This window comes from Molothrus ater, chromosome 6 (assembly GCF_012460135.2).
Source record: "Molothrus ater isolate BHLD 08-10-18 breed brown headed cowbird chromosome 6, BPBGC_Mater_1.1, whole genome shotgun sequence".
Lineage (NCBI taxonomy): Eukaryota > Metazoa > Chordata > Aves > Passeriformes > Icteridae > Molothrus > Molothrus ater.
The window spans coordinates 23383955-23396207 of NC_050483.2; the positions used below are offsets into that span (position 1 = coordinate 23383955).

Sequence of the window (12253 nt, forward strand, 5' to 3'; positions counted from 1 at the left end):
GGGAATCAGTCAGGTCATTAGTCATAAAGAATTTGAGGTTTCATCCACCGAGCAAGTCTTTCAGTACTTTTAATGCCAGTTGAGAATTACAACTTCCATTTAAAAATTACACTTTTCATAAATACACTGACTTTAGCATTAAGTATCTTACATGCCACTGTATTGTATTTTAAATACAATGTAAACATCTCCAAATGCTGGCCATCTCATCTTTACCTGTGCAGTTTTTGGACGCTTGGTAGAGGGGTGGGGATGTAAGAAGGAAAAAAAGAATAGATGGATGAAAGAAAAATGCACTCCAAAGTACTTTGGCTGATGTTCCTGAGTTAGCCCTAGTACTTGTGCTGGTACCAAGGTCCTTAGTGCTCATTTTGGAGAGGGATCTTGTTCCAGCAGAACACGCGTGTTCTTGACACGCTGTGCTCAGGGCATTTGACAGTGGAAGGGGCAGAAGCCACGCGTTCCTGAGGAAAATACACTGTGGTTCCTTTGGACACTAATGTTAGATGGGGCTGTACATCTGCTATTTTAGCAGTACTGTTATTTGAGCTCAGGGAGAATTACTCATCTCCTTTCACAGAGCAGGAGTTGCACCCAGAAGTTAGTTCAGAAGTGAAAGTTGATCCTGGCAGCTCAAACTATGACACATTTTGAAAAATGTACCTCTGGTGGAATAGTTAAAAGCTGCATGTTGCATACATCTCCCCATTAAAACAAGGGTATGTTAGTTAGCCAGATGAGTAACCTTCACTGTGTAAGAAGCTGAGAAAAACTTTCCTCTGCTTTCTCAGAATCTGTAAGAGTTTTCTTGGAGTCTTGCTGCTCAATTACAGCTAGCTCCTTTTGGAAACAGTTTGAGTAGTGAGTAAATAGCTGAATCCACAGCATGGAATAGCACAGGTTTCTGATTTAAATAAATTAATACTAAGAATGGGCTAATTCTTTGGCCTAAACCTCAGCTTAGATCAAGGTTCTTTTGGGAAAGGATGGCCTGAGCCAACACAAGACATGCCTGTTGCAAAAGTGTTCAAGCCAACTTCACTTAGCTCCTTGCCCTAAATTGGGTCTGAATTACACAGACCTGCAGCAATAGAGTTGGTGCGTAAACATCCCTTACAACTGGACAATAATAGGACCATGGAGGTACAGTTCAAAAAACAGCACAAAAAAAGACACAATCTTGGACTTAATCCCTTGTAAACAGAAGAAAAACAAATTGAAAGAACTGTCCCCCTTAAACCATCAATGATCAAGTTGCCAATAATTCAGACCTGGAGTTACTTGCAATGTCCGTGTCTGACTGGAGGCTGTAGCAGCGTCCCATGGGCTGGCATTCCGACAGCTCTGGCACTGCTCTCCACACGCTGACATGCCACCTCTTCCTGGTGTTAACCCACAGCTCTGCCCAGGCTGCGCTTTCCAGAGTCTCTCCTCGCTCTCTCTGGGGTCACACGGCCCCATTTTCTTGTCTGGGTTTTTGTACAGATGCCCGGGAGGTGTTGAGTGATGGGGCCAAAGTGCAGAGGAACCCAGCCAGCAGGGTGAGGCCCAGGCCCCCCCAGGCACAGAACATGGACCAGCCATAGCCATGACTGATGTCCTCTGGCAGCCCATAGACGTAGCGAGGATAGCGGGATAGCTCAAAATTGATCCCAGCTACGCATGTGCAGAGTGAGATGATACAGCAAGTACCTGCAGGAGAAAAGCAAGAGGGTTCTACACTGCCCTCAGACAGGTTAATTATTCTCTGGTTTCTCCCTCAGTATTTTCAAAGTCATGCATTTTCAAAATCAAGAATTACCCTTAGGGGTTTTTCTGCAGTCATACTGGCCACTGTCCTTATAAGGCAGAGAAAAACAAAAAAAAAACCCCCCCAAAAAAAAGAAGGGAAAACATGTAGGACTACAGGATACCTTGCTTTACAAATAACCAGTACTACCTTAGCACCTTTCATTGCAATTTTGAACTCAGTCATAGTGCATCATGCTTTGATTCTCCTGAGACTATTTCCAGTGTCTAATGTCATCAGGTTCCAGACAGTACTTGGCCAGTTTCTCTTACGAAAGGTAATCAGCTCACTGAATCCCAGGGCTGCAAAGTGCAGCACTTTTTGGTTTCCACTAGGAGCACCCACATTTCTGCCAGCTGTACCCTAGGCCCATAAAGCTTGCCCAGATTTTTGTCATCTGCTACACATTCACTGAACACCTGTATAGAGGAGAAAAAGCCTAAGAAGACACAAGGCACTCCAGTATGTTTAATGTACACTACTACACTAGACTCCAGGTCTATACTGCCCATTTTCAAGCTGAAAAACCAAAGTTCAGAAAAACTGGTCATACAGAAAGGCTGCTCCCACCCAGGACAAACAGATGTAACGCACCTGGCAAGCACTGAGCTCACATCCTTATCACTGGGCCAATGTCCTCCCAGGCTTGGCTGGTTTGGACCTAATCATTACATGAAGATCTAAGCATCTTTGAGTACCAGAAAGGTGCTCCACTTTAACTTATGTTTTTTTGTTATGATTCCTAGGGAAAACTGGGCGGAGCTGTCTGACAGGAGCCACAGGCTGCACACTTGGAGCAAGCCAGAGGACTGTGCTATTTGTGCACATGGTCCCCGTGGCTACACACCAGCCCTCTAGAGCAGAAGGCTCATAGACACACATTAGGGTCTACCAAGAAACATGCAGTACCCACACAAGCACAGGTCCTGCCCAGTGCTGGAAGCAGTAACTGCACTGTGCTGACATTTTGCTGCACTAAGTAACTGCTTCATGTAGTTGTGGTGGGCTGACATTACTTTTATTTTTACAAGGCAGCAATAATGTGGTGACTTGAGGAGCAGAAGCAAAAGGCTCTCACCTCCCATTAGGAAGAGCAGCCCAGCCACGTACTGCATGAGCTCCTGCTGTTTGCAGCAGCCCAGCACACCAATGATCCACCCAAACAGGATGATGGAGACTGCCATGCCAATGAAGCCAGCTGTCATCCTCCGCAGATCTGAAGAAAAACCAGAAAAGGAAGACAAAAGACATGAAGATGGCAGTACCTAGAGAAAACAGCCAGTGCAGAGGCCAGATGTGGATTTACTGGTTCTAAAGTTTATATTTCAACCATGGACTTCTCCTCCCGTAGCTTCTTTGAGGTAGTTTGCCCATTACACTGAAACTAAGGGAATCCATCTAAAATGGCTCCATTGTGCTGCACACTGTGTAACTGGAGAGCATTTCTGTCCAAAGTACCAGCCAAAGCATGGGACAGAAGGAAGGGGAGAAGGGGTACATCACAAACTCATGTTAGTACTGCAAAGGCTGCTTTTTTTTTTTTTTTTTTTTCTGTGACATCTTTCTTTGGGATAGAGTTTGTTGGGGGGAAAATTTTCTGCTGAAAATGGAAAAGCAAGAGGGGACACTGGAGAAGACTAAAGGATTAGTGCATGGGAGGCACACAGTGTGAACTGAAAAGAGGAATAGTGGGAGGACAGAAGCAGACAGCAGATCAATACAGTATTATGGGAACAACTCCAGTAACAAGCTCTAAAAAAAAGCTTGGGTACCAGTGTCATAAACAGCACTTTGCTTTCCATAGTAAAATTGCCATTCTTGTCTCCTCCTAGTTCAGTCTCCAGCTGAACTAGGATTTCCTTGGCACTGACTCTCACATGACAGGGGCTATGTTGAATTATGTAAGCAATAGAATAAAAAAACAGAGAGAAGCAGGAGCAAAAAAAACCTGATTAAATCATTCTCAGTCACAGGCTACAGGTCAGTTATCTGTGTGGGAAGGACTTGGGCGTAAGGCAGCTTGTGGGCCAGGTGCTGGTACAAAGACAAACTGAGATGTTCCCTAAAAGAACTGGTCACCAGGGGGTTGAATCAGGTCACTGGTGTGCACACAGAAAATTGCAACAGGATCTATACAGTGATGCAGCACCTCTGCTGTAAGCCAGCTGGGAACTGTCTGTGCTCAGATCCAGAATACGATGACATCTTGCAAATCACTACATACATCTGTATTCCTGAATTCCCAGCTTTAAGCCCCTCCACATCCCATGTCTCCTTCCAATCATACAGTTGGCTGCTTGCACTTCCTCACTAATCAATGTGTATCTATGCTTAGAGCCCAGTGCCATGCTTAGATGAGGTGATCCTGAGCCCTCAGCTGGCACTGCATTAAGGCATTCAGCGATGCAAACATTCCTGAGCCTGCTCAGGGCCACTTACGGAGCGCGTGCCACTCATCCTGCCGGATGGTGTTGGTGATGTTGATGGGCAAGTTGCGAGGCAGAGAGCTGGAGGTGTAGTGGTACTTCACAGCCGTGCAGCGCTGAATAACTCCTGTGAAGAGACATCAGTGTGAAACAGCAGGAAAGCCCCCTAGCCTTGCACATGCTGCTGGGTTGGCTAGCCCAGCAAACCTTGCACAGGGGAAGCCTTCGCTCAGTAACAGGGCAAATGTAGCCAAAAAAGAGCTGTTTGCTTCAAAGGCTTTGGGATTAGGAGGGGAGAGAATCTACAAAGAAACACTGGCAAAGCAGGAGCCAGGTGTCTCTCCAAGCAGCAACAGCTGAAGTTAAACAGTAATGAAAGTCAGGAAAAACATGTCTAAAAGCTTTCTAGAGGAACTGCTGTGATCTTTTTTTGGGATGTCTAAGGAGATAAGAATGTGGCCAAGCACCAACAGGACCACTTCATCTCTAAGAAGACAGAATTGTAACACTTTGAAAATTTTGAATGAATGCTGGAAATTCAACTGCACTGGAGAGAATCTTTTGAATTCACTCCAATAGTCATTGGCTCTTTGCTTTACTTTCAGGGAACAGTAGTATCCAGGTAGAATACTATGTTTCCATAATAGCTTAAAGAAAAGCTGTACCCCAGATGTAAATGTGAACTTACAAGCATGCTCTTCTTGAAAGGGATTTTTAATTTAGAAATTGGGGGAGAATAAACATGGATGGTGGAGTAGAAGAGAGCAACCAGAAAGATAAAAGAGCTATATAGTAGAAACAGTTCTTCTTAAACAGTGGCTACAGGGCCATTACCACTATTTGAATGTTAGAGCAGAAGAACCATTCAAAAACAATCAACTGGCCAGTGAGCAATTAAGCTGGTGAACAATCACTAGCAGAGAGCTGCAGATTCAGTGATCAGCTTTGCAAAAGACACTAGAAAACCCAGAAGAATCGAGCTTTTTGTGGCTCCCACAGCAACGAGAAGCTTGATTTTGTTCTCTAACAATATTCACTGGGACTGTACTGACCTGGTTTCTGCAAGGATCTGCAAAGAGGAGCCCCCATTTCACAAGATCAGAAGCTGCATTTGAGAGGCCCAGGCAATTCCAGCCAACAGGCCAGGGAGGGAAAGGTGATCTGAATTTCCTCCCATTTCAAGTGGGCTCCAATTCTCAGCTGTGCTTCCCACCACCCCTTCCCTTGCTGTGGCTCCCTGCTGCTTCTCCAGCAGCTCAGAGCACTTCCAGCTGCACACAATATACAGAGGTGCTGCCCTTCACCTGCAGCCAGTGGCCCTCTCCTGCTGAGCAGTGCTCCCTCCTTGCACCTACCTCAGGACAGGGCCCCCTGAGCCAATGATCAGCAAGACAACCCAGTGTCAGAGGGTGCCAGTGCATTTGCAAAGGCTGCAGACATCTGAGTTAAGAACTTAGGCCATATACAACATACCACAGTATCTAACCAAATGTCACCTGTGACTGCTGATTGAACTCAATTTCAATATGGACAAGATTTGCATGTATTGTTGAGAAATATGTAAATAGAACAAACTAATGACATCAGATTTCAGATTATAATGCACTGCATTCATTAAAAGTATTATTTATGCACTTACATTTCCTGATCATAAAAGTAGTACATATAAAGCAGCATTTTAAATAAGAGCAAGGATTACTATTTTTATAGCTCATTAAAGAAAAAGCAAAGACTAGAGACATACATCCCTTATGATCAAAGCTACGGACTTCTCAGCTAAGACATCACTAAGAAAAATATTGGCTCTTTATTATTTCAAGAGTTTAACATGTAAATTAAAACTAAAACCTCTCCACCTTCCCAGACAAAACTAGAAATTTTTGGATATCAATTAATTCTGCCTCTGGTTTAAAAACTGTACTCCTAATCCTTTCTTCCCCAGAATGCAAAGTGATGATTTTATATAGTTAGCACATAACAATTATATTAAAACAGCAAAATTGCAAAAAAAAAAAAAAAAACCTCAGGAGTGCACAGATTTCAGGGCTTTAGCTCAGTGCTGACCTCTAATCCATAGGCTTGGTAACAGCCTTTGATCACACCAGCACAAGCTCTTTTTCCAACAAGATTCCATTCTCCTGAGAGCACAGACTGGACCCATTCTAATGTGAGCCACCATAGGCAAAACAAGGGAGGCCCCTCTCTGCAGATCTTCTAGAAAGTTGAAATAGGCAGGCAAGAGAGTCAGGGACTTGGAGAAGCAGTGAGTGTGATCTCAGCTGGACACCTAAGCCACTTTCTCCCAGGAAATTTTAACACGCACCCAGGCACCCTTCAGAACCTCAATTTTGCATTTATCATCACTAGTCTGTGTTTCCCATTTTCTGAGTGAATCTCTAAGTCTCACTTGAAGAGATGCCATGTACTCAAATATGGCCAGGTACTCCACAGGACTGCATTTTAAGTCATATAACACCTTGTTCTCCAAGTACTCAAGAAAAAAAGTAAAAATCAAAATCAGGATTGCAGTCTAAAGTTATTGTTAAGTAAAAGGTGTTTCAAAGGTACTCCAGTATGTCCTTGGACCTGAGACTTACATACCTGAAATTGCAGTCTATAAAATAGGGACAGCATCCTGCCCTCCATTTCAGAAACCTGCTAGCAAAGTGATTTTCTTTTTTTTACAACACACTCAGACAAGTACCATAAGAAAGCCTGTCAAAATTAAAACTTTTGCCTTCAGGCAAGGGCTTGAATAGAACAGAGTCATGCGGTGAACAAGTGTGTGTTGTCTGTTTTGGCACACAAGTACATTGGGAATACAGGACAGAAGGAGGCAGGTGCTTCCTTCTCCTCCAGGTCATTAGTTAACCATAAAGCACACATCCAAGAAAAAGGTTAGATGGACAGTCTGATGCCAGCATTTCTAAGGGCTTTAACAGAACACTGTGAGAGTCACACTGCATGTACAATTTTCTTGATTAAAAAATAAACATGAACGGCATCCAGCAGTGTCACACTGACACTTTCATGGCCCAGCTACATTCCTGTGCCTTCTCACAGCCAGCATTGTTTCTAACACCTCATCCTCAACATGTTTTTTTTTTTACCCCTCAGGATTGCAACTGCAGACAGGTTCCCCTTGGAACTCACACAGCCCTTGGAAGAGTATACATGAGTGTCTCTGGATGAGTCCTTTCTCCTGACTGAAGACAAAGGATGGGAAAGGTCAGAGGATGCTTGCTAGACTAGCCAGATACCCAGGCAGAGCACAGGCCCCTTGTTCCTAAGCTGCCAGAAACATGGAAACACCAACCCTGCTGTGATATATTCAGTCTGTAATCCTGGGCTTAGCACACCCTGATTTTCAGTTTAGTTTTTGTCTCCAACGTTGAGACATGCAGGTTTTCTTTACACAATGTGCGAGAGGTTTATGAAGAAATGGAGGGGGTCATTTTCAATTCTGCTATGTGGCCCAGTATCAGAGCAGTTCAACTCTCACACAGCTGGGAGAGACCCCCTCCTACTCATGAGCAGCCACGGCCAGGTAGCAACTAAATACCATGTGAGGCCTGGCCCTCCCCTCCTTCATGCCCCAGGACCAATTGGCCATTGAAGCTTCCAGGCATTTTCCTACCATTTCTGCCCAGGATTGTAAGGAGCACCACGGCCATGCATTCACTCTGTCCACATTGTCACCCAAGGGCCACCAGATCAACTGAATCAACCTTTCTTTAAAATACCACAAGAACTCTTACAGATCCCACTGACAGAACATACTTACCAAGGACCATGACCAAACAGATCAAGTTTATTAAACGTGCCACTATAATAGATCCTCTACAGACCTCACAGGCAATCCTGTAACTCCTCTCACTTCTCATCAGTGAGAAAGAATGGGAAGTATAGACACCAGGACTGAGCAGTTTTCTCTGAAGGGCCTTACTATGGCCCCAAACTGGTGTGTTCCTCTGCTTTAGGATCCAGTGGCTCTCCTCACTTTCTCAGCTACATTGTGGTACCAAGAAGTCTTTTCAGTATATATGAGATGTACCAGTCCCACTCCAGAGACTTTTCAGAGCAAGCCTGAAAAACAATAAAATCCCTGGTTTATCAACAGTGATGAACCTTTTATTTTTTAATTCCTTCAGTTTAGGGATGTTAAAACACATGTTCAATGAGCCCACCAAGTCATCCAAAGCAGCCGGTTAGAATGGATCTTTCCCAATTCATCATCTTCTACTGTCACCATTTTGTAAGCAACACTTTTTTACTCTACTAATAGGTAGAGAAGACCCCTAAACAATATATAATGAACCCTTGCAGGACCTCACTACTTAAGAACAGTCCATGCAGATGGTTTTTGTAGCATCAGTTACTGAATGTGGAATCCACATAGCACAGGCTCTACAAGATGACGTGTAGTGCTCCTGTTCTTACACTCAGAGAACCTCCCATATGTGCACAGAGATCCTCTGTTTCCCCACCAAATGGCTCAGTTCTTTGCCTTCTATCTCTTACTAATCTCCATTTCCCCCATGTGGTTTTTACATCATTCCTTCTTTTGCCTTTTAATTGTATTTTTAAAATGAAACTGTATTTTTTCACAGTTCCAAAATAGTCATTTTGCATTATAAGAGAAATCTCACATATCATTCCCATCTTACATTTAAACATTTCCCACCTCTCAGTTTTGCACTACATTTTCTGACTAGTTTTTTCCTTTTAAATATATGAAGTGAATATATTTTGCTTTTTTAAATATCCCAGATATATAAATGTATATGCATCATTAGCTACAATGCTCAAGTATGCAAGTTTCCATGAAACTGCTTTGTATTAATAGCAGTAGATTAGATGGACTAGAAATCTATGGAATTATCTATATGAGTATGTGTATTTATGGACTTAAGTCATTTATTCAGAATTCAGGAGAGATGCAGAAAGAAAAGAAATCTTATTCCAGAGAGACTAGAAAAAAATGGAGACTATAAACCCAAACCAAAATTACCATAGAACTGTGGGAAAAAATTTACTCCTCTTTCACTAGATTAAGGAATACTAGGAATAAAGAAAGGCACCACACATCACCAAAGAGCTAGCTGAAAACTTAATGCAAATTGAGGAGGAATAGGATTTTCAGCAGTGCACAGGAGCAATCTTCAGGTCACACCAGGGGAAAAAATACCAGCTTTTCCTTTTCAGAAGCACCAGATCTGGTATCATGCTACAGAGAACAGCTCAGATGCAGCCACACCTGACCATCAGTCAGAAAAGGCTGCTTAATCACAGTTGTCAGAGAAAAGACAGACACAGTGGGAACGAGGAAAGGCTGCTAGTAAAGCAGGTCAGGAGAAGGGATAAGAGAGTCATATCTATTTAAAGATCTGATTCTACAAGAACTATTATTAATAATTTCCCTCTGTAAGATGACACATAAATCTTTACAGTAGCAACTGCAGACCTAATAGGCAAAGAATATAAGGGGGGCAATGCTTTTTGTAGGGAAAGGCAAGGTCTTTTATTAGAACAGCTGGGGGAAAAAGGAAACAGAGTAGACAGAAAACATTTTGGATTTAGAGTCCTTCCAGTTTTACCCATCAAACACTAAGGAAGACCATTCACCACCCTGTAATGGCCTGCATACAGAATGCAGACTCTAGCCTCTCTATGTGACTTGTTGTGGTGTTGGGAAAATACCTCAGAAAGAGAAGTACTGATGACCAAACTAGTATTCTTCCCACCTGTTCCCCCATCTTAGCTAATCTCAGTGGGAACTGAAAGCATTTTGCTTGATGTGAAGCAGAAAAATAGATAAATATTTTACATGACAGCCACAATTAATAGAAAGAAATTAATGAGTTCCCTTTTAGTGAAAGGAGTTCAGCGTGGAAATAAAAATGAAATGACATAAAATGGATCCTAGGAGAATAAATTGAGAAAGAAGCCAGGCACACAGCACTAGAGTTTCGAGAAGTAAGAGTCACTGCTGTGCATTGGAAAGAAGGGACAAAGACGAGCTGAGATTCACAGTGCCAGTCTATCCAGCCTCTGCTGTGCAGGACTGGCGTCACAGTTGGAAGCCAAGCTAAAGAACTGCTCTCGCTTTCTTAAGATAGCATTTCCATTTTGTGCCTCAATGGAAGCACTTTTCCCAACTCCTACTCTCTCTGTGCTAATATGTACCTGCTGGAACACTAAGTCCTGTTATTTATCATTAACCGTACATAACCCATTGACTTCATGGGTCAGCCCACTACATTATTTGTACCATCAAATGCAGGACTTTTATTTATACTTCATGGCCTGCTTGGCTTTGTACCATGTGCCACAATAGTAGAAGATCCATAGCTTTCTCTCCTTTCACCCTGGGGGCCCTGAGTGACATCTGCCACCATGAAAGCCTGGCAATCTTCTGCAGCAATGAGAACTCCCTCATGCTAGAATGGGAACAACAGGTCCCTTTTCACCTTGCTGTAAAAATCACAGTGCTATCAACAACACTGCATGTTTCTCAGCACTCAATTAGAAGGAACTGTCAGGGTTAGGAGGACGCCCACTGAGTCGGGCCCTGCACTGGGCCCCCGAAGGGGCTCTCTGAGGACGCGGTCCCACCCAGCACTGCAGCATTTCTAGCAGAGAGGGAGGCGCACAGGACCCGGGATGGGGTCAGGGCCGCGCTCGCCGCTCTCTGCGCGCCAGGGACACCGGGAGCCACGGCTCCACCGGGCTCCATCCGCGCCCGCCCGCCGGCCCGGTCTCGCCCCGGCAGCGGCAGACGCCGCCCCGCCCGCAACCCCGGCGGCACCGCGCTCAGCACCACGGACAGCAGCGGGGCCGCCACCGCCCCCAGCCCCCGCACCTTTCCGGATGAGCTCCTCGCTGTCCGGCTCGTAGCCCGTGCGGTGGCAGCGCCTCCAGAGCCCCGACACGGTGGAGTTGAAGCGGCGGCCGCAGTGCGAGTCCAGCGCGGCGGAAGCGGCGGCGGCCGGGGCGGGGGCCGGGGGGCGCCCGGGCAGGAGCGCCCGCGGGGGTCGGGCGCGGAGCGGCAGGTGCGAGCTGGGCGCCGACATAGAGCCGGGCGGGTCGCTGCGCTTGTGGCCGAAGCCGCGGCAGCGCTCGCGGTGCCGCCGCGCGTCTGTCTCGTACCAGGAGTCGGTGCCGATGGCCACGGCCAGGAGAGCGAGGGCGGCGGCGGCCAGGAGCAGCCCGGTGCCGCTCAGCGCCTGAGCCGCGGCCGCCATCTTACCGCGCCGGGGGCGGCAGGGGCGGGCGCTTCCCTGCAGCCGGGCTGGGGCCGCCGCCTGCGGCACCGCCCCCGGAAGGGACGAGCCCGCGCCCCCCGCGCCCCCCGCGCCCCCCGCGCCGCGGCACCGCGCCGGGCCTCGGTCCCCTACCGCGGCATCTCCCGGCACGGCCTCACGGGGGTCCCGGAACCGCCCCCGCCGCGGCGCCCGGCTCCTGCTCCGCGGACCGGCCCTCCCTCGGCGGAGCCCATGTCCAGGGCGGTGCGGGAATGGCCGCGGGCAGCTGCCGGGGGATGGGTGACCGGAGGAAGGGGTGAACGGACCCTCCGAGCCTTTCCGCGGCCTCCTCTGGCCTGGCACACGCCCGTCCCGCTGGCTCGCCCGGGGCAGGGCAGAGACCAGCCCTGCTCAGGCCGCGGGAGCCAGCAGTTTTTCAAATCTACACGAAATGCAAACACCACCCGCAACATCATTTGTTGGCTTTTGGATTATGACTTCTCCTCCACCCTTCATTATCAGCTAATGGAAAATAAGGCCAGAAAAATGTCCATCTATTTTATGCAGTGAGAAGCAGATTAAATCCGAGCCATTAGTTAAATGCAGCATTTATAGGGGCACAAAATCCATTCTGATCCCGCTTGTTGTACAGGGCTTGTTCCTCCGGCTGCAGCACTACCACTCAGTCCCCAAAGCCAGTTGTTAGGGCATCATCTCATCAATTGTGGCCTCCAGATAAAACGACCTAGTGATATGCTATGCCTAAACTACTAATTTAAAATCCAATTTTGAAA

At 46.3% G+C, this 12253-nt stretch overlaps 1 protein-coding gene across 1 annotated transcript; it reads right to left on the reverse strand.

Annotated features, from left to right (window-relative positions):
* Window positions 1–51: 51 nt before the first annotated feature.
* Window positions 52–11503, reverse strand: LOC118686854 (transmembrane protein 178B-like). Its single transcript, XM_036383288.2, has 4 exons — window positions 11078–11503; window positions 4229–4342; window positions 2868–3005; window positions 52–1692 (listed from the first exon to the last, which is right to left on the reverse strand). Exons 1-4 carry the CDS (start codon window positions 11457–11459, stop codon window positions 1448–1450), a joined length of 879 nt encoding a protein of 292 aa, XP_036239181.1. The 5' UTR covers window positions 11460–11503; the 3' UTR covers window positions 52–1447.
* Between the last annotated feature and the right edge of the window lie 750 nt (window positions 11504–12253).

Excerpts from the sequence above, each read along its gene's own strand:
- LOC118686854 (XM_036383288.2), bottom strand. The coding sequence starts at position 11,459 with ATGGCGGCCGCGGCTCAGGCGCTGAGCGGCACCGGGCTGCTCCTGGCC. Across the intron at positions 3,006-4,228 it reads GGATGAGTGGCACGCGCTCC|ATCTGCGGAGGATGACAGCT; the intron begins GTAAGTGGCCCT and ends GTTTTTCTTCAG. Across the intron at positions 1,693-2,867 it reads GCTGCTCTTCCTAATGGGAG|GTACTTGCTGTATCATCTCA; the intron begins GTGAGAGCCTTT and ends TTTCTCCTGCAG.